This window comes from Cervus canadensis, chromosome 21, assembly GCF_019320065.1.
Source record: "Cervus canadensis isolate Bull #8, Minnesota chromosome 21, ASM1932006v1, whole genome shotgun sequence".
In the NCBI taxonomy this organism is placed as follows: domain Eukaryota; kingdom Metazoa; phylum Chordata; class Mammalia; order Artiodactyla; family Cervidae; genus Cervus; species Cervus canadensis.
The window spans coordinates 57,105,252-57,126,045 of record NC_057406.1 but is presented as its reverse complement, the minus strand read 5'-3'; the positions used below and the strand labels follow the sequence as shown (position 1 = coordinate 57,126,045).

General features: G+C 46.0%; 2 protein-coding genes across 10 annotated transcripts in view; both read right to left on the bottom strand.

The window, feature by feature from the left end:
• Positions 1 to 9,327, bottom strand: part of TOM1 (target of myb1 membrane trafficking protein) — a 38,949-nt gene extending 29,622 nt beyond the window's left edge. For 2 of the 3 annotated variants that reach the window (XM_043439745.1, XM_043439746.1), the window contains exon 1: positions 9,081 to 9,327. In XM_043439745.1, coding sequence (XP_043295680.1) covers positions 9,081 to 9,132 — 52 coding nt within the window. In that variant the 5' untranslated portion in view covers positions 9,133 to 9,327. Of the gene's footprint in view, positions 1 to 2,418; positions 2,582 to 9,080 lie in introns of those variants that run through there. The other variant, XM_043439747.1, reaches the window with a different exon arrangement.
• A 2,936-nt stretch (positions 9,328 to 12,263) lies between these two features.
• The window catches only part of HMGXB4 (HMG-box containing 4), a 33,949-nt gene continuing 25,418 nt past the window's right edge, over positions 12,264 to 20,794 (bottom strand). For 6 of the 7 annotated variants that reach the window (XM_043439739.1, XM_043439744.1, XM_043439743.1 and 3 more), the window contains 3 exons: positions 20,490 to 20,659; positions 14,859 to 14,981; positions 12,264 to 14,391 (listed from right to left, as the gene is read on the bottom strand). In XM_043439739.1, the coding sequence (XP_043295674.1) occupies positions 14,347 to 14,391; positions 14,859 to 14,981; positions 20,490 to 20,659 (338 nt within the window). In that variant the 3' untranslated portion in view covers positions 12,264 to 14,346. The remainder of the gene's footprint in view (positions 14,392 to 14,858; positions 14,982 to 20,489; positions 20,660 to 20,794) is intronic. The other variant, XR_006264074.1, reaches the window with a different exon arrangement.

The following is a 20,794-nucleotide window of genomic DNA, read 5'->3' as shown; positions in this document are numbered from 1 at the left end:
GTGTGGGAACTCACGCACCTGTCCACATGGGAGGCGGTATCTGGGCTAACTCACCCTGTGACTACATTAGATGTTTATTCACTCCACTGTGTGGACCTGACCCCTACAGAGTCTGTTGCTGTGAAAGACACTCTCCACTGGTGTCCTCTATTGAGTTATTCTAATCTCCCTTGCAGTCAGAAGAGGCCCTGTGACCCAGCACTGGCCTCTGACGTTAGTGGAACTTTCTGGTGGCTCCCAGGGAAGGTTTTCCTCTCCCGATAACAGAGGCAGTGCTGGGAGGTACTAACTGTGCTCTGTTATGTGCAGTCCAGCAGAAGGAGGAAAGCAATATGCTAAAGGTTGGGGGTGGGTGGGTGGAGAAATGCAGAAAGAAGAATTACGAACAAACTCAAACTACATGGATTCTGGACCCACACATTTCCACTGTAAAGGAAACCCGCCAGGTCCCTGTCAATTCTAAGGGGAAGCAATGAGGTGGGAAAATTAGGAGAGTGGGATCTGGACACAGACAAATCCCAGTTCAAGTCCTGACGGGAGCACTCGCTGACTGTGTGACCGGAGTGAATTCCTTAACCTCTCTGTGCCGAGTTCCCCTCCGGCAGAACAGAGGAAAGGATAACTAAAGCACCGACCCTCAGAGGAAATGAGAGAAGGCACTTCATGTGCTCCGCGTCCCACCCAGCACAACAGTCAGCCCCCAAACACACGTTACCAACTGGAAATATCAACCCCCAAATCATTGCTTGGAAATTTCAAGCATCCCCCAAAAAATAGCTTTTCAAATCACACACATGCAGAAGCCATTCTTTCCTGCCCCAGCCAGCAAACCGTCCTGAAGCCCACTTTCCAGTGAATAGCTCTTTCCAGACCCAACATGGAAAGCTCGATCATTCTCCTAAGTTGCTGAGCCAGCCTTCCCCAAACCCTGGCTGCCTCTCCCCTGCCATTTTGTAACCACAGGCCACAAGAGGAACTCGAAAATACCTCGCAGAAGGCATAACTTTGGCAACCCACAATTTTAGAGTTGATACAGCTAACTATAGTACCTAACTGGAGAAAATTCCAATTTGCTGAAGGAGGGCTTTTGAAAAACTATCCAGGTAAGAAGGAGCAAAACTGTGAAAACAGAGGTTTGAAGGGGCTGGCCAAGGCATATATGACATTCTTTTTTTCTTCCCCCAACTCATGAATGCAAAAGATGTTACTGACATATGTAGGCATGTATGTATTTATGTACCTATCTATCTATAGAGAGATTTAAGGGATTGCTTGTGCTATTGTGGAGGCTTGGCAGGTTCAAAATCTGCAGGACAGACTAGCAGGAGACAGATGCAGTTCAAGTCCAGGGTCATCTGCTGGCAGAATCCCATCTTTTGGGGAGGTCAGTCTTTCTTCTATGCAACTGGTCAGATGAGGCCCATCCACATTATAGACGGTAATCTGCTCTTCTCAAAGACAGACTTAAATGTTAATTTCATCTAAAAAAAATACTTTCACAGAAACATCTAGATTAATGTTTGGCTAAATATCTGTGTGGGCTTTCCTAGTGGCTCAGCCAGTGCAGGAGATGCAGGTTTGATCCCTGGGTCGGGAAGATCCCCTGGAGGAGGGCATGGCAACCCACTCCAGTCTTCTTGCTCGCAGAATCACCTAGACAGAGGAGCCTAGTGGGCTACAGTCCATGGGGTTGCAAAAGAGGTGACACAATTTAGTGACTAAACAACAACAACAAATATCTGGGTACTGTGACCTGGCCAAAACGGACACACGAAGGGAACCAACCAGGGTTTATCCTGCATCAGTGTATTCAAGTTCCAGGTGAACAGAGGACATCTCTGCTTGGCCTTCGGTTCTCCTGGTCACAGTCTCTGTGACTGGCTGGCTCCTCCCTCCCGATTCCCTCCTTCCCGTCTCTGCTTTCCCCGCAGGTGTGAAGCCCAATTCCTCCCCATGGCTCCTGCACAGCTGCTTGGCTCTTCATGGCACCCTGGGGTCTCTACCAGTTCTCAAATCTTCCATGTCCATGCAGGCACAATCCCCTTGGAGGTTCTGTCACTTGCCTGGGGACATGGCTGGGGAGGGGAGGAGCTGGTACTTGAACCCAAATCTTCTGATGCAGGGTCTGTGTTCTGAGCCTATTCAGATTGCTTACATCCGAGTGGCTGAAATGCACCACCTGGGATCACGAGCAAACCTGGGATCAGGTGGGCTCATGCGCAAACATAAAGACATTTTTGGAGTTGCCTATTTAATGTCGAGTAGCTTGTCAAAGTCATGATTTCAGGATGTAATTACACAGGATAAGGCCAACTTTAAAAAGGTAACTGAACAAAAGGAAAATACTACGAAAATAAAACTAAAGGTGGGACACAAAGGGCAGAAATCCGGAGAGAGCTAGCTTAGGCAGTGACTTACCTGATAAGGAGGTAAAGAGTTAACTTGTCCTGAATCCTCCTGCTTTTATGGAGTGATGGCCCCAGGCTAATCAGAAGACTGAGGGTTTTTGTTTTTTTTTTGTAACCAGAAGGGCGGAAATCCGGGACTTTACTCTTATTTCTTTGAGCTCAGGGAGGGAACAAAACCTATTCACCAGTTCCATCTGTAGGGTCAGGCAAAGGCTTTAATTCCCAAGTGAGAACCGGCTCCACCCCACAGCCTGAAACCTGACCTGTCTGCGACTGTGGCTGCCACCCAGTCTGCGACTGCTCATTCCCAGTAACACCAAGACCAGACAGAGGCTGTGCTGGGGCCAGGGCCCTAAGTGGGCACCCTGGCTCCCCAGCGACCTTAGACTCTGCCCCAGTAATGATGATAAGACCTGGGGAAAATCACAACAGCTGACAATTATGGACAATTACTGTCTGGTGGGCACTGGGCCAAGTGCTTCACGACGTGACCATATGAGAACCTCCCTACATGGCTGAACCTCCCAATCCTGACTGCTCCCTGCTATTATTATCCTTATTTTTTAGGCAGGAAATTGGAGAACAGAGAGGTTAAGTAACTTGCTCCAGGTAACAAAGCAGATGATGGATAAACCAGGATTTGGACCACCTGGTCTGACCCAGGAACACACCCCATGCGGCCATCTGACTCAAAGCCCTTTCTAGATATTAGTCCCTGTTATCCTTAAGACCCAAATTTTGGGTTCTAACCTGGTGCCAGATCAAAGAATCGGAGCTTCAAGCTGCAAGGGCTCCCCATAGCAAAGAGTGGGAAGTGGTAGAGATTCTGACTCAGGAGGTCCAGAGTTGGAGCATTCTCAAGTATCTCTAACAGGGATGCCTTGGGACCCCATTCTGAAGCACACTGTCCTCTATCATTCTGCCTCTGGCCAAGAGGTCAGCAAACTATAAACTCATGTGCCAAAAGGAGTCTGCTTTTGCATGGCCCACAAGCTAAGAATGGTCTCTACAATTTCAAAGGGTTGAAAAAAAATTCCAAAGATCATTTCATAACATGAAAATACATGAAATTCCCACTTCAGTGTCCGTAAGTGAAGTCTGACTGGAACACAGCCACGTCCCTTCACTGACATTGTCTGCTTTCGTGCTCTGAGGGCAGAGGCCAACAGATTGCAGCACAGGCCCTACAGCCCACAAAACTGAAAATATTTACTCTCTGGCCCTTTACAGAAAAAGTTTGCAAATCCTGGTCAAGTTTACCCTGCCAGCCACCCAACAGCCTCCTTACAGCCTCCCCCCACTCCATACCTCCAGTGGTGGGGAGCTCACTACCAAACAACGCACCCAGTCCTGCTGTGAACCGTGCTGGCACGGAGCTCCTTGGAGTCATGGAATAGTTCCATCACCCCTCCACAGCGCCCATCCGTTTCTTTCTTCTCTCTAGTATCATCCTCCCCCCGTCCTCACTGTCCCCTCAGCTGTTCAGTCCTCTGTGAATGAGGGAGAATGTGGCCCCTGACAGAAAGCAGTGAGAAGGAAAGACATGCAGTCGGGAGCGAACGTGAGCTGGGCCCAGGTCTCCTGCCACCTAGCCTGGTGACCCCTTGACAGCACCTGAATGTCCAGTTTGGTTTCCACTCTTTGCTCCCCAAAGGGCAGCCCTCAGGGCCTGTGGTCTCCCACCCATGATGCCTTCTGGGAGCCCCCTGGCTTGGCCTTTGTAGGGCTAAGAGCGGCTCTCCCTGACTTTTCACCTCTCCCGTCCGCCCCAGGGCTCAGTCTTAGGCTCTGACCTTTCCTCCTGCTCCACAACAAGGGGGTGGTCCCCAGGCACTGCCTGTGTTTACAGTCTCTGCTGTTTGCAGCTGGCTCTCCTGGGTCAGCTGTGCCTCTAGTCAAAGTGCTGGGGTGAGCTGACGGCTGGAAGTGGAAAATTGGGTTCTTAAAACACGGCCAGCAAGAGCTGTCCTCAGAGAATACCTGGGATGGGTTTTTAAATCCTTGGAAGAAGAGGGCTATGTCAACAGCAGCTAGTACTCACTATCTGGGGTCCTTTCAGCCACAGGCTGCTGCCCACTGGAAGCTTTCCTGATAGATAAAGCATCACCCACCATTTCAGTAAACAAAAGCACTTGTGGCCATCAAGCCTTTGGTTACAGAGGCACCCGCCCGCCACCAAAGTGCACCTTGAGCAGAATTCAGGATGGAGAAAAAGAGTATACTGGGCCTAGATAGTGAAGATGCATACCAAAGGAATGCCTTCAAAAAGCCCAAACTCTTTCATCTTCCCACACAGAGAAAAGCACTAAAATCATTAATTTGTGATATCTGCTTTTTGTGATTAGCAGTCATCTTTTGATGTCTGACTGTGTTGTTCCCCCCCCCCCACCCAGCAAAAACTCCTGTATCTCCTGGCTCCCCACCCCCACCAAACCTGGAACAGTCCCTCGGAGCTATCTGAGAGACTGCCTCCCGGGCTGTAGTTCTCAGTGAGGGCTCCAGACAAAACACGATTCTCAACTTGTAGGCTGCGCATATTCTTTAGTTGACAGGTGAGTGATTTGGAGGAGGAAATGGCACCCCACTCCAGTATTCTTGCCTGGGAAGTCTCATGGACAGAGCAGTCTGGAGGGCTACAGGCCATGACATCGCAGAGTCGGACACGACTGACCGACTGAGCACGAGACCTGGAAACACTCAGGGGCCCAGCGTGGGCCACAAGCAGAAAAGCAGGTCTGTGGGCCAAACAGCAGCTGTGGATGCTGGAGGGCTGGGCTGCTCCAAATTCCAAACCGGCGCTGACCAGCCAGAGGCAGAGTGGTGAGGGTGCAAGAAAGGACCTCAGCTCTGCAAGCAGAGACCTGGGTCTGGGTCCCGACTCTAGAAAGCTGGGAAACCTTGGGAAGTGACACCTTCTTTCAGACTTACTTTTGGTGATTGGAAAAAAACAGCAAAACCTTGTAGGCTTGAAACCGACTCCCCCTAAAACTGAGTTCCTCTGTCAAGTTCATATTAATTTCTTTATCCAAAACTTTATTCCCTTTCTTGTCCCACACCTGTTCCCCCCAAGACTGAAGAGTATCAAAGAAAAGGGGGCTTTGAAACCCGCTGGTATTCTGCAGGGCCCATCTGGGCATGAAAGCTTTTCAGTGTTCCCCGTTTCTTGTTTATGCGGAAAAGGCTGCTGTCTCCTAAATCTTCCCCGAGTTCCAAAGGGCAGATTCAGTTACTCATTAGGGGAGGGAGGGAACCCAGAAACAAAAGAAAAGCAGTCAAGAAACAATAGTGCAGCAATAAAAAAGAGTCCTAGTTCCTTCTCAAGGGATTTACTTGACAATCTGATACACATCTCTGAGTTCTACTATCGGAGCTGGGGCCCCACCCAGGTGGATGAGGGTGACTTCAAGCCTGCACAAGTTCGGACCCCAGACTGGATGGAACCAGAAGGCTGATGCCGAAGATTCCAGGAGCCCCTCCCACCAACCAATCAGAAGCAAGTTACAAACCCTGGAGTTCCACCCTCCTAATTTTGCCTTTAGAAACTCCTCCCGGAAAACCAATGGGATTTTGGGTCTTTTGAGTATGCATAGCCCAATCTCCTTCCTTGGCCCCTGTAACAAACTTTTCTCTGCTCCAAACCCCCGCTTTGGTTTGTTTGGCCTCACTGCACATCCAGCACACAAACCTGGGTTTGACAATAGGACTGTGATAACAAGTATGGCACCTGGTGTTTGCTCACAAACTGTTACCTTCCTTTTTTCCTTTCTTCCCTCCAGTAATGTGTCAGCATGATGCTAAGTACTTAGGGTCTGGATCAGTAAGATTCGGAATCTGCTCTCACAAAGCCTAGTCCAGCAGGGGAATCACATGCACAACTACTAACAGAATGCCACGGTGCTTTATTAGTGTGACATTGGTGAAAATAATAAAAATGATGACAATGTTTCCTGCAAACTGACAATGGGCCAGGCCCTCTCCGAGAGCATCTCACTTCACTCTCACAACCACTCTGAGAAATGGATGCTGCTATAACCACCATTCCACCCAGGAAGCAGAGGCTCAGAGCCCAAAAGCAGACAGGGAGTGAGCCTGAGGAGCTAGAGTGATAGGAGGGCACAAAAGCAATGGCTGGATCTGAAGGGGTCAACGAAGGCCTCATGGAATAGGTGATGATGCCTGGAGCTTTGAAGGAGGCACTGGCAGCAGGCATTCCAGGCAGAGCAAGCAGCAAGCAGAAAGGGGTGTGAATGGGTGACTGAAAACTTTCTGAGTCGAGAGACACTGAGCTCTGATTTACACCATCAGGACCTACAGTCAGTGCTGCCGACTGGACAGGGCTCTACGCTCAACAGGGGGATGAAGCTGGCAGGCGGGAGAAGAGATTATTTCAATCCTGCAGTTTATAGAAATGCAAGCAGCTCATACTAGGTCATTAGTAATTACAGCTGATCAGGGCTGTTGCTCCCCCACACCCCCGGGGGTGGAGGCCGGGGGTGGGGGCGGTGGGGAGAAAAGGAATACTGAGGGTATTAACTCAAACAGCAGACATTATTCATTTAATCGTACTTTTAGAGCCTCTTCAGCTTTGGTTCAGATTTCAGGGACTCAGAGGGGTTCATCTCAGCTTTCTGACCATGTAACTGGGGTCTTGGGTGAGTCCTATTTTCCACCTTCCCTCTCTTGGCCTCAGTCTCCAGTGTAGAGTGAAGGGGATGGGCTAGGATGGAGGTTTTCAATCTGGTGGCCACCTCAGATCTATAGCCTTTGATGCTATAACAAGTCTTCCAGGGGATTCTGATGATAGCTCTGGATTAGAAGAGCCCCAGGATAAGGACTGTTCCTGCAGTAAAACATGGTCTGTGCTCTAAACGAATAAGAGTTAGTAGCATGCTCTTTGGATTGATTATTTCTTGCCCAAGACAGGTAACCCTTTAGGGTAAGAAGAGAAGACTCAAGCCTGGAGTCCCAACAAGCTTTTCTAGAAAGCCTCTGGCATATTTGGCTGACTGTGAACCAGAATTTTTTTCTTTTTTGGGGGTGGGTGGGTAGGAAGTCTCAAGCTTGACATGTGATAAAAGCAGAGGTTTCTACAGTTGGAGAAATACAGACAAGAGATGAGCTGCCTTCTCTTTTCAGCTCCCAAACAATGACTCATCAGAGTGTGTGTGCCTGTGTGTGTCATCAGAGAGTGTGTGAGTGTGTGTGTGTGTAGCAGGTGGATGAGGGTCCTGAGAGAGCAGTTGCCCCTCTTAGGTCCAGGAACTTCCTGGTGTGTAAATTCTCTACTGACAGCATCCTCTTGAATACATTTGATTACAAAACCTCAAAAGAGCCACAAACAGCCGGCGGGGGGCAATTTCAACACAGAGCTGGGTTAACAGACTTAAGTGAGGTTTAACTTCTAAGACAGCAAGAATGAAAAGAATGTCTTGTCTAAAAGATCCAGTTTTCCCAGTCTGGACTTAAGGCTAAAAATCATCAAAAAGATAGAGAGAGGCTTTCAGAGTACTTCCCTCGGTTTATTCAGGCGAGGAGGCACACCCAGACTGTTCTGGAGAAGTGTCCGGGCCATGGCCTGTGGCTTCTCTGAGTTGGTGGGCAGGAATGAGTGTCTGTGAGACCAACTCTTCAGCCATTCTCAGGATTTTGGAACCCTCATTTGGTGGTGTCTCAGTAACAATAATAAATATTACCACTTTCTTTAAGAGAGCATCTGCCACGTGGAAGGCACTAAATCCTTCACACTTATGAACGAGTTTAACCTACACAACAACCCCAAGGAGGCAGGGATCATTATTATCCCCTAATCACAGGGGAGGGATCCTCTACAGACAGCCAACGCCGCACCATTAGTAAGTCTCCAGTCAACAGGTGCCAAGGGAGTCAGGAGACCTGGGCTCTGAGTGAGCCTGTGTCTCGCCCAGAGGGCTTGGCCCTCCCATCTGCTGAGAAATGAGGGAGGCCGAATCAGGTGGTTTTGAAGATCCCTTCCAGCTCCGAACCTGCGACTCCACGCGGTCCATTAAGGGCCGGTTGGTGAGGTGGCTACGGCCGGCAGTTCCTGAGCCTTTGGCCTGGCCTTCTTGTGGGGTGGACTCCCCAGCGTCTAGCCCCGGCTGGGCGGAGGAAAGGCTCCCAGCCGCCTGCCCGCAACATGCCCGCCCGGCCGCCAAGCTCCAGCCTCCTGGTCCTTGAGAATGGACTTCCAGCCCTTCTCAGGTATCCGCGTTCGCAGCTCCAGACGAGCCAGGAAAGAAATGGCAAGAGCCCAGGTGGTGCAACCCGTGCGGGGGAGGCGACGACAGAAACCATCGAGGGACCCAAGGACTGCAAAAACCACGCAGCCCCTTTAACCCCCAAAACTTTCTGCCTGGATTCGCGACCCCAGCAGCTGCACATTGGCTGAGCCGCGGCAGCCCGGGCCCGCCTCCTCTCTTTATTTATTGGCTGCCGTGGGCATCCATCACAAGCCGAGGCTTCCTAGTGGACAGCGGCTTTTGTCAATCAAAGCAGGCGGGAGGCAGGGCGGGGCCGGGTCTGGGAGAGACACGCCAGCCTCACTCCCCTCCCAGTCTCCCTCTGGCGTGTGACTCGGGACCTGGAGGTGCCCCGGGGGGCCGGGGTCGAGCGCGGAGTGCTGCGCTGGGGCTGCGCGGGGCCCCGCGGACTCACCGATGCGCTGTCCCACCGGAGAGCTGAACGGGTTCCCCAGGAGAAAGTCCATCGCCACTGCTGCTGCTGCCACCAAGCCGGGGAATCAGCTGACAGCAACCGCCAGCGCCGCGGACCCGTCACGTGACGCGCTGGACCGTCCTCGAGGAGGCGCGGCTGGGGCGGGGCAGAGGGAGTCTGGAGCCCGGAGCCCAGCCGCAGGCCCCGCCCCGGACGTGGAGTGTCGGCGCCCTGAGGCGGAGGGCGATGACCTCACTGCGGTTAACTCGGCGTCGGCGGACGTCACGCACTACATAGGGCGACTGCGGACCAGAGGGCGTGGGTTTCGTTAAGCCACGCCCTCCATGCTTCCTTAAGGATTTAGGGGCGCGGTCTTTGAACTCTTCACATCTGGAAAACCCAATCTCAAACCAGGGAAATGGCTTGGGTAAGGTTACCCAACAAGCCGAGACCAAAGCTCTAGTTCTTAGTCTAAGCTCCTGGGACCTCAGTATGACTACACACCCGCTGCTGGGGTTGACAGCCTCTCTGTCCTGTTGCCTCCCTACCCAGAGAGGACGCTTCCTGTTTGAGGCTGAGGTCTCCTGGCTGCAAAATGCGTCATGTTTGCAGCCCAGATTCCCTTACCTCAAATAGGAGGCAAGGGCCAAGGTTTTTCGAGACCTTGACACCGGGACACACCTCAGTGAATTGCAGCTGGTTATTGGCTAGAGCTCAGGGTGGCAGAAAGCATACAAATGTTATGAGTGGGTCCTAGGACACATCTCTGCCACTCATTTACTGTGTGATTCAAACAGCAGGCTTCCATTTTCTCTGAATTCTGGAATTAGATCAAGGACTTATAACCTTTATTTTTTTAGGTCACAGGTTCCTTTGAGAAATTGTACAAAGCATTGGAGCGTTTCTGAAGAAAAAGGGCGAGATAGAATTGTACCTCAGGGGGGTTCTGGGGTCCCTGAGGTACACCAGTGGACCCCAAGCTAAGAATCTCAAAGGCTTTCTCCAGCTTTGTAATTCAAATATCTTCTTCCATGTTCCCGTGTGCCATGTTTCAGCTGTGTCACTTACTCATTAGATATCTTATCGGTTATATTTTTTTGCTTCTAATGACATGTACTCCAAAAGATACAATAACCGGTGCTTTGGTAGTCTGAGCTACTGTGAGGTGCTTTAGTATTTATCGAACATATTTGTGAATTTTTAATTTGAAAGGCTAGTAAATTTCACAAATTTAGGATGATAGAAAACTTGAATTACAATTTTATCACTTCTGTATGTTAACTGTTTGAGCAATCAATAGGGTCTGACATCTTTACTGTATGATATAAAAACTTTATTGAAATCATGTACTCCTGTGCTTTGAAGTGTTTTAATAATGCTCATGAGACATGTTAATACATGCCCAGTCCCCCAGTAGTCTATATGCTCCTTGAGGCTGGGATACTATGTCTGTTTCTCTCACTGTTGTCCAGCACGATGACTAATGCTTGAAAATTTAAATTAGTAATGGTATTAAGCCTATAAAGGGGGGATGTGCACTTATGATGATTTTCATGTCAGGTAGGTACCTTCTATGTTTTTTTTTTTCATTTAAGTATATTGCTTGTTAGTATGGAAAGTATTTAGCATGATTTTCCTTTGGATTCTTCCATTAATCTTTAACATCTCTATGTTAGATGACTGGAAGTTCTTGCCTTCTTGCATCATTCTGGTTTGAAGTGATTATAGGCAGATCGTGGCTTTACAACATAGAACAGTCAGTTTTATCCTTCATGGTAAGAAAGCAGAAACCACCCACATACCCCCAACCAGGGAGTGAAATTATATTAACTCCATGCAGACAGAAAGTTGTACAGCTATTAAATTAGAAATGGAAGTGTGTAGATTTTGTCAATACAATAAATAGTAACGTAAATGGCAAACATTAAGTGCAGTATAAAACTATGTCTTCAAACTATTTCCTAACAGGGAACAAACTTGTTCAGTAAATAGTCTGTTTTAATTTTTTCTTTTAAGTATTTTAGCAATATCAATATCAAATGCCTTACTATGGATAAAAATGTTGAAGTCCCTTAAGATTGACAGTGCATAAATGTAATATAATTGATTATAACCTTTAAGTACTTTTAAACAAAAAAATTAAGATACTCTGCTTTCAAAATGTAAAGACCATAGTATGACAAGAAAAGTGAGGTCCCTATAGTAAAGTCCAGCTAGGACAAAAGAACACTTGGACAATGAAAAGGTCTGATAGTTTTCCTGCAATCACATTTGCTCAGGACTGCAGATAATGGAGAAGGATTCTGATGAATTACATACACAATTTAAATTTGAAAGTGGCTTGGGGTAGAGGAGAGCCTTGGCTTCGGTTTCGGCCTTTGCTGTTCCAGTGTGCTTATTCTGGCTTTGCCATTTACTTAGCTGTTTAAACTCAGGGAAAGTGCTTTCCTGTACCTGTCTCCTCATTTGTAAAAGGGGATAATATTTATAAAGCTTTGGGGGAGGATTAAGTGTAATAAAATATGCAAAACACTCTCTTCATTCAGCAATATGGTGATCTCTTTCTTGCTGCCTCTCTGTAAGAAGTGAGCCATACAGCCAATCATAATATTTTGCTATTTATGACTATTAACACCTTGTGTTTGCATTGAAAATTTTACCTTGAAAGGTCTAATCTCATATATTAGATGTTCACAGTATTACTAAACATACATGTCAGGCTGGCTGGCTGCAAGGCTTGGGAGACAGAGAAGTGACATTAACACTTTTATAGATGGGACTGCAGATACCTATAAAAATTAAGTGATTTATCCAATCCAGTGTAACTCAGCAAATCAGGACAGTACTGAAACACATGATTTAGCACACAAGTTGGATGCGACTCTTACACAAGACTGATAGATATCTGACTTAGGCCAACAATATAATGTGCATACAATTTCATTTGCCAGTGAATACAGCTACACTTAACAGAGCCACTGGCTTCGCAGTTAGCAAAAGAGAAGATGAAAGTCCTCAATGTAAAAGTTAATAGAAACAGAGCAAGATATGTTAGGAAGATAGCTTTGATCAGACACTTGACCTCTATTCCAGATGGGCTTTTTTTGTTTAAATGTGAAAGACAGGTTTAAAATTTCATAGGAACTTTGGTTAGCCACAGGAAAAAGATAGCTGACACTGGACTACAAATATTAAAAATGTGATTTTTAATAATATAAGTACAAAATTTTATTTCTTTATACAACTGTAATGGGATTTGGATCAAACTGCTAGAATTTATTTAAAAAACAAAATAAAACAATGATATAAAAACTGCAAGAAGGTCTGAATCCAAAGTTTTTCCTCTAATAGTACCAAATACCACAAGGAACAGATTATCATACAAATGTGTACAAATTTTAAATACAAATACAACAGGGTTGGACTTTAAAGGAAAACAAACAAACACAAAGCAGGCTCTCATCAGGACTTCATTAATGTGTACAAATGACGATGGCAGGACTGACTTCTTTCTGTCCTAATCCGTGTCTCCGAGGCCCCTTCCTCGATACCCTGTGTCCAACAGGAAAATGACGTGGGTAGAGAGGAGGTGTGTGACAAGTGCTGACACACGAAATCAAACCAGGATTTCTGCTCTTCGTAATTTTGGTTCCCAGACATTCCTGTTCCCTTCTGTTTCCCCAGTTCAATCTCAAAACTGCTCTGAGGTGAGAAAGGCATTCGGCAGCCAGAATACCTTTAACGAACACAGCCCTGTGACCACATGGATGGGAGGGAAGGAAGGAAGGATGGAAGGAGTTACACAGGATGCCAGCTGGGGGCACTATCCTCAAAGATCGACACTGATGCCTCAGTGCTCCATCCAGGCCAAGGGAAGCAAGCAGTCACCTCAGAGCTTGGTTTTGATGTGGACTCTTGCACCAAATTTAAAAACAACTCTGAAGGGCTCAACTGTTTTCTTTGAAACTGGGAAGCAAAATCTGGTTCTTTGGAAATTAGGGCAGCTGGGAATGGTAACATTCCTTTTTATTTCACTTTCTTGACATTATTTAATTGTAAAGAACTAGAATCCCAACATAATGATTCCGTCTTGAGGCACGATACCTTAAAGTGTGGGTGATCTGGAATTTGCAGAGGAGGCCAGAGGAAGGAGGGGAGGAAGAAATGACAAATCTAGTCTCTTCCACATGCTGTTGCTGGTGGAGGCTCTTGTTTTTTAAATTATATATACAGAAATTTACAGGATAAATTAAAATCTAAGGGAGTTTAAAGAGTTAAATACACATAATTAAAACACATTCATACTCGCACATAAATAAACCTACATGAGAACACAGTACTTTTTTTTTTTTTTGCAATTCGCTTATGTGTGGAATGCGAAACGCCATGTTTCTGGCCAGCAGGGGAGCCAATGAGAAGATCCCAGGAATCAGGCTGGGCAAAGCTCACCTTCCGTATCCGCCCAACAACCAGGCGGCACAACTGTGAGCTGAGCTGATGCTGCCCGTGGAAGATACCAGCTCTCAGCGCTGCAGACCAAATGCTCCGGGTCAGCTCGCAGCACAGACTGTGCAACTGCTGACTGATGGCTTGACCCACTCCAGGGCTCACAAAACTCCTTGGCCCAGACAGAGGCTGCCAGTGGTACCAATGATTACAATAAGTTTTGAGACGTGGACACCAATAGAGCAGGAATTGGAATGAACCCTCTACTAAGTTCACTTAGGCCATCACAATAACTTTCAGATGGGAACGATGTTATCGCCTCCCACCTAGGTCACTTCAAGTTGAAAAGCTTTGTATTTTCAGTTAACTGACGTCTTCCCATAATCTTTCCCATTACATTTCAGACTGTAAGACAGGTAAGGCAAATGGTCAGTGATGGGTCTGGAGGTACAACTGAGTTTGGAAAAAAATCACATTTTAGCCAACCTTACCACGATGCACTTGGCATCCAAAACTAGCCCCCAGCCCCCAAGTTACATTGATTTTTAAGGCAGATTTATCCACCACAGGAGAAGAAAGAATTCCAAGCCCATATTCATGCCAAGGTTTCCTCTTGGCTAAACCTTTGCCATTTCATAAAATTATTAAAAGCAAAGTACTTACAGTCCTATGTATATATTTTACATTTTACATATATATATATGTGCATATATATAAAAATTTAAAACCTACACCCAGAGGCCAGTGAAGGGATCTGGAACAGTCACATACACACAAGCCAGCAACAGGGCAGGATAAGGTTTCTGTCCCAAGAGTCTGCTCACAGTCCAGGCATGATGTAAGCAATGTTGTCGAGTGTGTTCGACTGCAAAACAAGGGGAAAAGTTTCAGTTGAAGAGTACTTTACCTTAGTTCCCCAAGACATATTTCTTTGTTTAGGGGAGAGAGATCAGAAAAGAAGTCTGGAGTTAGAATGGGGAGAGAAGATGGTATTCTGTTGTCTGTTATGCTGGGAGCTTTTCTGCTGACGTCTCCCATTAATCCTAGTAAAACAGTGGCAGCAGACTCCTGTACTCTCTTCGTCTCTGGAAGAGCAAATAGGAAACACAGGAGGTGCAGTACCTTAGGGGTTACACTGCTTCTCTCCAAAGGAGAGAAATCTTAGGAAATGGCGTGTTTGCGATTTCACTGAGGGTCCAGTGCACATTCAAGTCAGTGTCACGTTCCGTTGGCTGACAGCAGTGTGGTATCCAGGAAGCTTTAAGAGCTTGTGCCTGACAGGGCTTCCGAGGCTCTGGCCCCTCCTAGATCCCAAGAAACAAGGAAACTTACCAAGACTTGTTTGGGACAGCCGTTCAACTCAGGTAGTTGTGTGGTCAGACACGCCAAGGGGCCAAGCGCACAGATGATGGAGTCCAGAAGCACGGACAGACTGCCGGACACAGCCACCATGCCCTGAAAGGGAGAGCATGCGAGGAGGAGGGTGTGCCTGCATCACACTCGCGGGGTTCCCTCCAGGCCCTGGGCACTGCCTCGCATGGCTCTCTGAGTCTTGGGCAGTTCCAGGAAACTTGTGGCAGAAATGGAAGGTTTCCGCTTTGGAAACTCAATACATTCCAGGCTTCTTGTTTATATTCCTAACCCACTGTATCCTCTGGGAGACCCTGGGTTGGTCACTTAGGAAGAGTAGGGGGGGAAAAGAAAAACAACCCTACACTTAAAAATATTAAAAAAAGCCTCACCTATTGTGGAGAACTGCTGGCAAGATTTGTAGAGGTCATGAATGCAAAAGATATTTTCTCACGAACTCCACAAATACAGTTCAAATGGGATAACCATGAGAATTCTACAAGTTAATGTTTAATATAAGCATACAAATTCTCCACATATGTAGCTTTTTGACAGGTGACGATACCACTTTTCTGTTCTTTTTAAAATTTAATCTCTCCTAGAATTCATATCGTTTGTTATCTCTGTGATTCAAAGAGATAAGAAATAAGATTGCTTGCTGCAAATACTGCTGCCGAGCTCTTGTGTAATCTGCTTCAACTAGGAGTACTGTGAGACTGTGTGACCTAGAAGGCAGTGTTGCAGAGTCCATCAGAGAAGGAGCTCTGGGCTTCAGACAGCTGGGTTCAGAACCTGGCTATCCCACTCACTGAAAGGCGCAAGTTGCTTTCTATGCTGTGCCTGTAAGACAGTACTAAGAGCATCTGCAGCACGGAGGGGATTAAGTGAGATAACAGATGTACAGTACTTGAGGGTGGTTCTTGCTACCTGGTAACTGCTCAGGAAAGTATCCATAATGCTTACTACTATTACCAACATCTTCATCTCCAAAACTGCATTTCAGGCTTCCTGCTAGATCTTCCATTTTGGGCATTTCTCAATCTCAACACACTGTAAAGAGAAATAACCTACTGTTCCTCCTAGCATTCCTTCCTCTGCTAAAGTCATCATCACTCACACACCTGCCCAGTCTCAAGGCCTTGCCACCACTAACTTTTCTTTCTCTTCATTCTCCTCGTCCAATGTCTCCCCCTACTTCCAAGTCAGAAAATAAAGCAAAGGGTTATAAGAATGGACCCTGAGGTCATGCCACCAAACTCAAGGCTCCATTTCAGCACTTAAGGGCTAAACTCCACAGAGAGTTCCTTAATCTGAAAGTCTGTTCTTCCTTCTATAAAATAAGGGAACACAAATTCTGCTTTATAAACATGCAATGTGAATTAAATGAGAGACTCCATGTATAGCACTCCCAAAGCTACCTGGGGGAGCGTTCAATGAAAGAGAGCAATTAATAGTATTGCTCCATACTTTTACAGTTAATTATAGGTAATATTTTCTGTTTCACTCTCCCAATAAGCATCCTGAGGGCAGGAACCAAGTCCTATTCTTTTTTATATCCTCCCAATAACTACTGGGGTTCTGTATAGTGTAAGCCCCCAATAAATATTTGAATTAAATTCAAATCTTTGTCATGTCTAGACTATTGCTATAACTTTCCCCTAATTCTGGTGTCTTCACTCTCAATCCAAAGTAGAAGATATTCTCAAAGAAAATCAAATGAGTGCTCTGATCACTCCTTCTACTCAAAACATCCCCGAAGCTCCTGAGTTGTCATTTTCTCCTGTGACTTGTACTGTGCCCTTCATATTTCAGCCTTCCCCCACCTTGTGCACTGGATGTTCCAGTTTTTCGTCATTTAAGCAATAAAACCCTTTGAAAATAAAACCTCAAGTGGAACCCTAATACATAAAACAGTTAAAAGACCTGGTGAAGGTAGGAATGGGGGTCGAGAGCCCCACTGGGTCTCTTCAGACCCATCTCTACAGAAGACGCCAGGGCTGAGAAGCACATGTGCACTGTTGTCTTGGTTTATGATGTCATCTCCATGATACAAGTCCTGCTTGTCCTTCCGGGTCCTAGTGGAACCCCACTTCCCTTTCAGAGCCTCTCCTGACCCCCTCACTGTGCTCTCGACTGCCGCTCTAACTGCTTCAGGTGGCAGAGCTCTAGAATGACAGCAGGCTGCACAGTGGGGCAAGCTGACCTTGTTCACTGTGAGTTGTGTAGACTTATAATAATGGTTATAATTTTATTAGGCTTCAGGTATTCAATTTTAAATAAGCAACTACATAAATCAATGCTCCTTGAAGTGTAGTAGTTTACTAATTTCAGATGGCATACAGGTGAACATTAATCAGTTGATAATGCACATCCATTTTTCCAATGTACATTAGTAAAAAGATTAGAATACCACACTTGTGATATCCAGGATATCATTGTGAAAGCATGGATAAATTTATTTAAATAAAAACACAGTAGATAACAGTATAAGTGGTCTGAGGAAATTGCAAAATTGTGAAGATATATGCAAATGATTAAAGTCTGGGGAAAAGTGGATTAGAAGGGGAATTACTGCTTACTGCTGACATGTTGTTTAGTCACTAAATTGTGTCCAATTCTTTGCAACCTCATGGACTGTAGCCTGCCAACCTCCTTTGTCCATAGAATTTCCCAGGCAAGAATACTGCAGTGGGTGGCCATTCCCTTCTTCAGGGGATCTTCCTGACCCAGGGACTGAGCCCTCGTCTCCTACAATGGCACGCAGCTTCTTTACCATTGAATCACCAGGGAAGTCCACTGCAGATACATATGGGGTTTCTCTTGGGGGTAGTGAAAACGATCTGGTATTAAACAGTAGTAATGGAGCCAGAAATCCGTGCATACACTAAAAGCCACTGAATTCTACATTTTAAAAGGGTAAACTTTATGGTTGTTGCTGTGTTAGTCACTCAGTTATGTTCAACTCTTTGCGACCCCATGGACTGTAGCCTGCCAGGCTCCTCTGTCCATGGAATGCTCCAGGCAGGAACACTGGAGTGGGTTGCCATTCCCTTCTCCAGGGATCTTCCCAACCCAGGGATGGAACCTGGGTCTCCTGCACTGCAGGAAGATTCTTCATAGTCTGAGCCATGAGAGTTATATCTCAATAAGACTGTTCCTTATGTTTTTAAAAAAAAGTGGAATAGAGGTGCAACATTCTTTTCCCTTTTTCTGTCAATATGGAGATGTAACCCTCCCTGGCAACTGCTCACAGAAGCTGGCTTGTTTTATTTGCTAATTTTGTATCTATTTTATCTTTCCAGTTACATTGCAAGTTTCTTGATGATATGAAATCATGAGGAAGCTATTAGGAATTCTCCTCCCCCCAGTTTTTGGAATTATGCCTAAATACTCAATACGTATTTGCTAAACTAAAAGGAAACGGCAGGGAAAATGTGGAATATGGGAGGTGAATTTTATTTTTGTTCAGTCGCTCAGTCGTGTCCAACTCTGCAACCCCATGGACTGCAGGATGCCAGGCTTCCCTGTCCTTCATCATCTCCCAGAGTTTGCTCAAACTCATGTCCATTGAGTTGGTGATGCCATCCAACCATCTCTTCCTCTGTCATCCCCTTCTCTTGCCTTCAATCTTTCCCAGTATCAGGGTCTTCTTTTCCAGTGAGTTTGGGCTCTTCGCTTCAGGTGGCCAAAGAATTGGAGCTTCAGCTTCAGCATCAGTCCTTCCAATGAATATTCAGGATTGATTTCCTTTAGGATTCACTAGTTTGATCTCCTTGCAGTCCAAGGGACTCTCAAGAGTCTTCTCTAGCACCACAGTTTGAGGGCATCAATTCTTCAGTGCTCAGCCTTTTTTACTATTCAGCTCTCACAACCATACATGACTACTGGAAAAACCATAGTACTGACTATACAGACCTTTGCTGGCAAAGTAATGTCTCTGCTTTTTAATACACTGTCTAGGTTTGACATTGCTTTTCTTCCAAGGAGCAAGTAACTTTTAATTTCATGGCTATAGTCACTGTAACTTTTTAGGAAACATAAGAACATCTCAATATGAAAAATAAGTAAGGATCCCAGAATATTTTCTTCTAGAAATATCTATATCCATTCAAATATCTGAGCCTACCAGGAAGCGTCTGTTTTTGACACTAACTAACTTTTGAGAAATTAGTCAAAGAACTTAGACAAAGCTTCATCTCTTGTGGCCTCTGATGTTTCATTTGTTAAATAATAATTCACCTTCCACATAAAAGCAAGTGGGTAGTTTTATATTTCTACACCGACTTCTCAGCTTAAAAATGGCTTTAGGAATGGAGACTGATTTCTTTGCTGAAATGTCCTACTAGGACCCAGCGGAAACCTGAAATCTTATACCACTGAGTTAGCTAGAGGGTAGTATGATTAGAAGTGGAACATGGTAACAGAAATGGAACATGACAGTTTTGCAGGTTAAGTGATCTTGAAACTGAAGCTTAAAAGGACGAAGATCTCCTTAGGGTACACAACATTGTATAATTCAAGTGCAGAGTAATGAAGAGCTTGGACACCTCAATCTCCCCGTTTGCTACCTATTTTCAAAGCTGTAGAGGAACTCTTACTCCCCTGGATAATCTAACCTGTCTATTCAAAACCTTGCTGGAAATGCACAGAAAAATCCTAACTCTCTTGTAAGTAAAAAAGATGAACGTTTCCATGGGATTTGGACTCATTTTTCAAAAATAAAAGTGAGTTGTAGGGTTATATGTCAGTTATCTCTCCATAAAACAGGGGGAGGGAAAGGAAGTATCAGGGTAATTTCCTTTTGTGTCATTGTTTCAATAGAAAACTATCAGTGTAAGCTTTGAGAGCCAGATTCCAAATCTCTAGGTGTTTCTATTACCATCCCTCTTCTTTAAAAAAATTTATTTATTTTTAATTGGAGGATAATGGCTTTACAGTGTTGTGATGGCTTCTTCTATACAGCAATGTGAATCAGCCACAGGTATACATATCTCCCCTCCCTTTTGAACCTCCCCTCCACCCCGTACCTCATCCCACTCCTCTAGGCTGTTACAGAGCACCAGGCTGAGCTCCCTGTGTTACGCAGCAGCCTCCCACTAGAGCTATTTTATGTGTGGTAAGGTATGTATTTCAATTCTGCTTTCTCAGTTTGTCCCACCCTGTTGTTTCCCTGCTCTGTTCACAGGTTTGCTCTCTATTCTCGCCTGCAAACAGGTTCATCAGTAACATTTTTCTAGATTCCATATATATGCATTAATAAATGGTGTTTGTTTTTCTGATGTACTTCACTCTGTATAACAGGCTTTAGGTTCATCATCTCAGTACAACTGACTCAAATTCGTTCCTTTTTATGGCTGAGTAATCTTTCACTGCATATATGTGCCACAACTTCTTTATCCATCCATCTGTCAATGGGCATCGAGGTTGCGTCCATTTCCTGGCTATTGTAAATAGTGCTGCAATCAATGAACATGACCACCCCTGTTTATCACTGGATCCCGAGCACCGGGCATAGCACAGCACACAGCAGTCGCTCACTGCATGTCTGTGGAATGAGCACACGGATCCAGACTTCACCAGCAGCTGGAGGCTTGCTGCTGATGGTGCCCTTACCTCAGTTTCCTGCAGGCGGTGTCCGATGAGGCTGAGGGACTCTCCCAACAGCTGGAGGTGGGCAGCCACATCAATGGGCTCTGTCTCAGGAGCTTTGGCCGGGGAGGCAGGTAACAGCATGGCGGCGGGTGGGGATTTCTTCTGGGGTGACAGTACTCCCATAGAAGCAGCTGAGAACGGAGAAGAAAGAGAGAGATAAGCTTGCCCATGGCCTTGAACCACCAAACTGTTCTTCCCGGTTTTCCCTTTTTATGAGCTCCACCAGGCATATGCTGAAACTGTAGACTGTGGGTCGGATCTGGCTA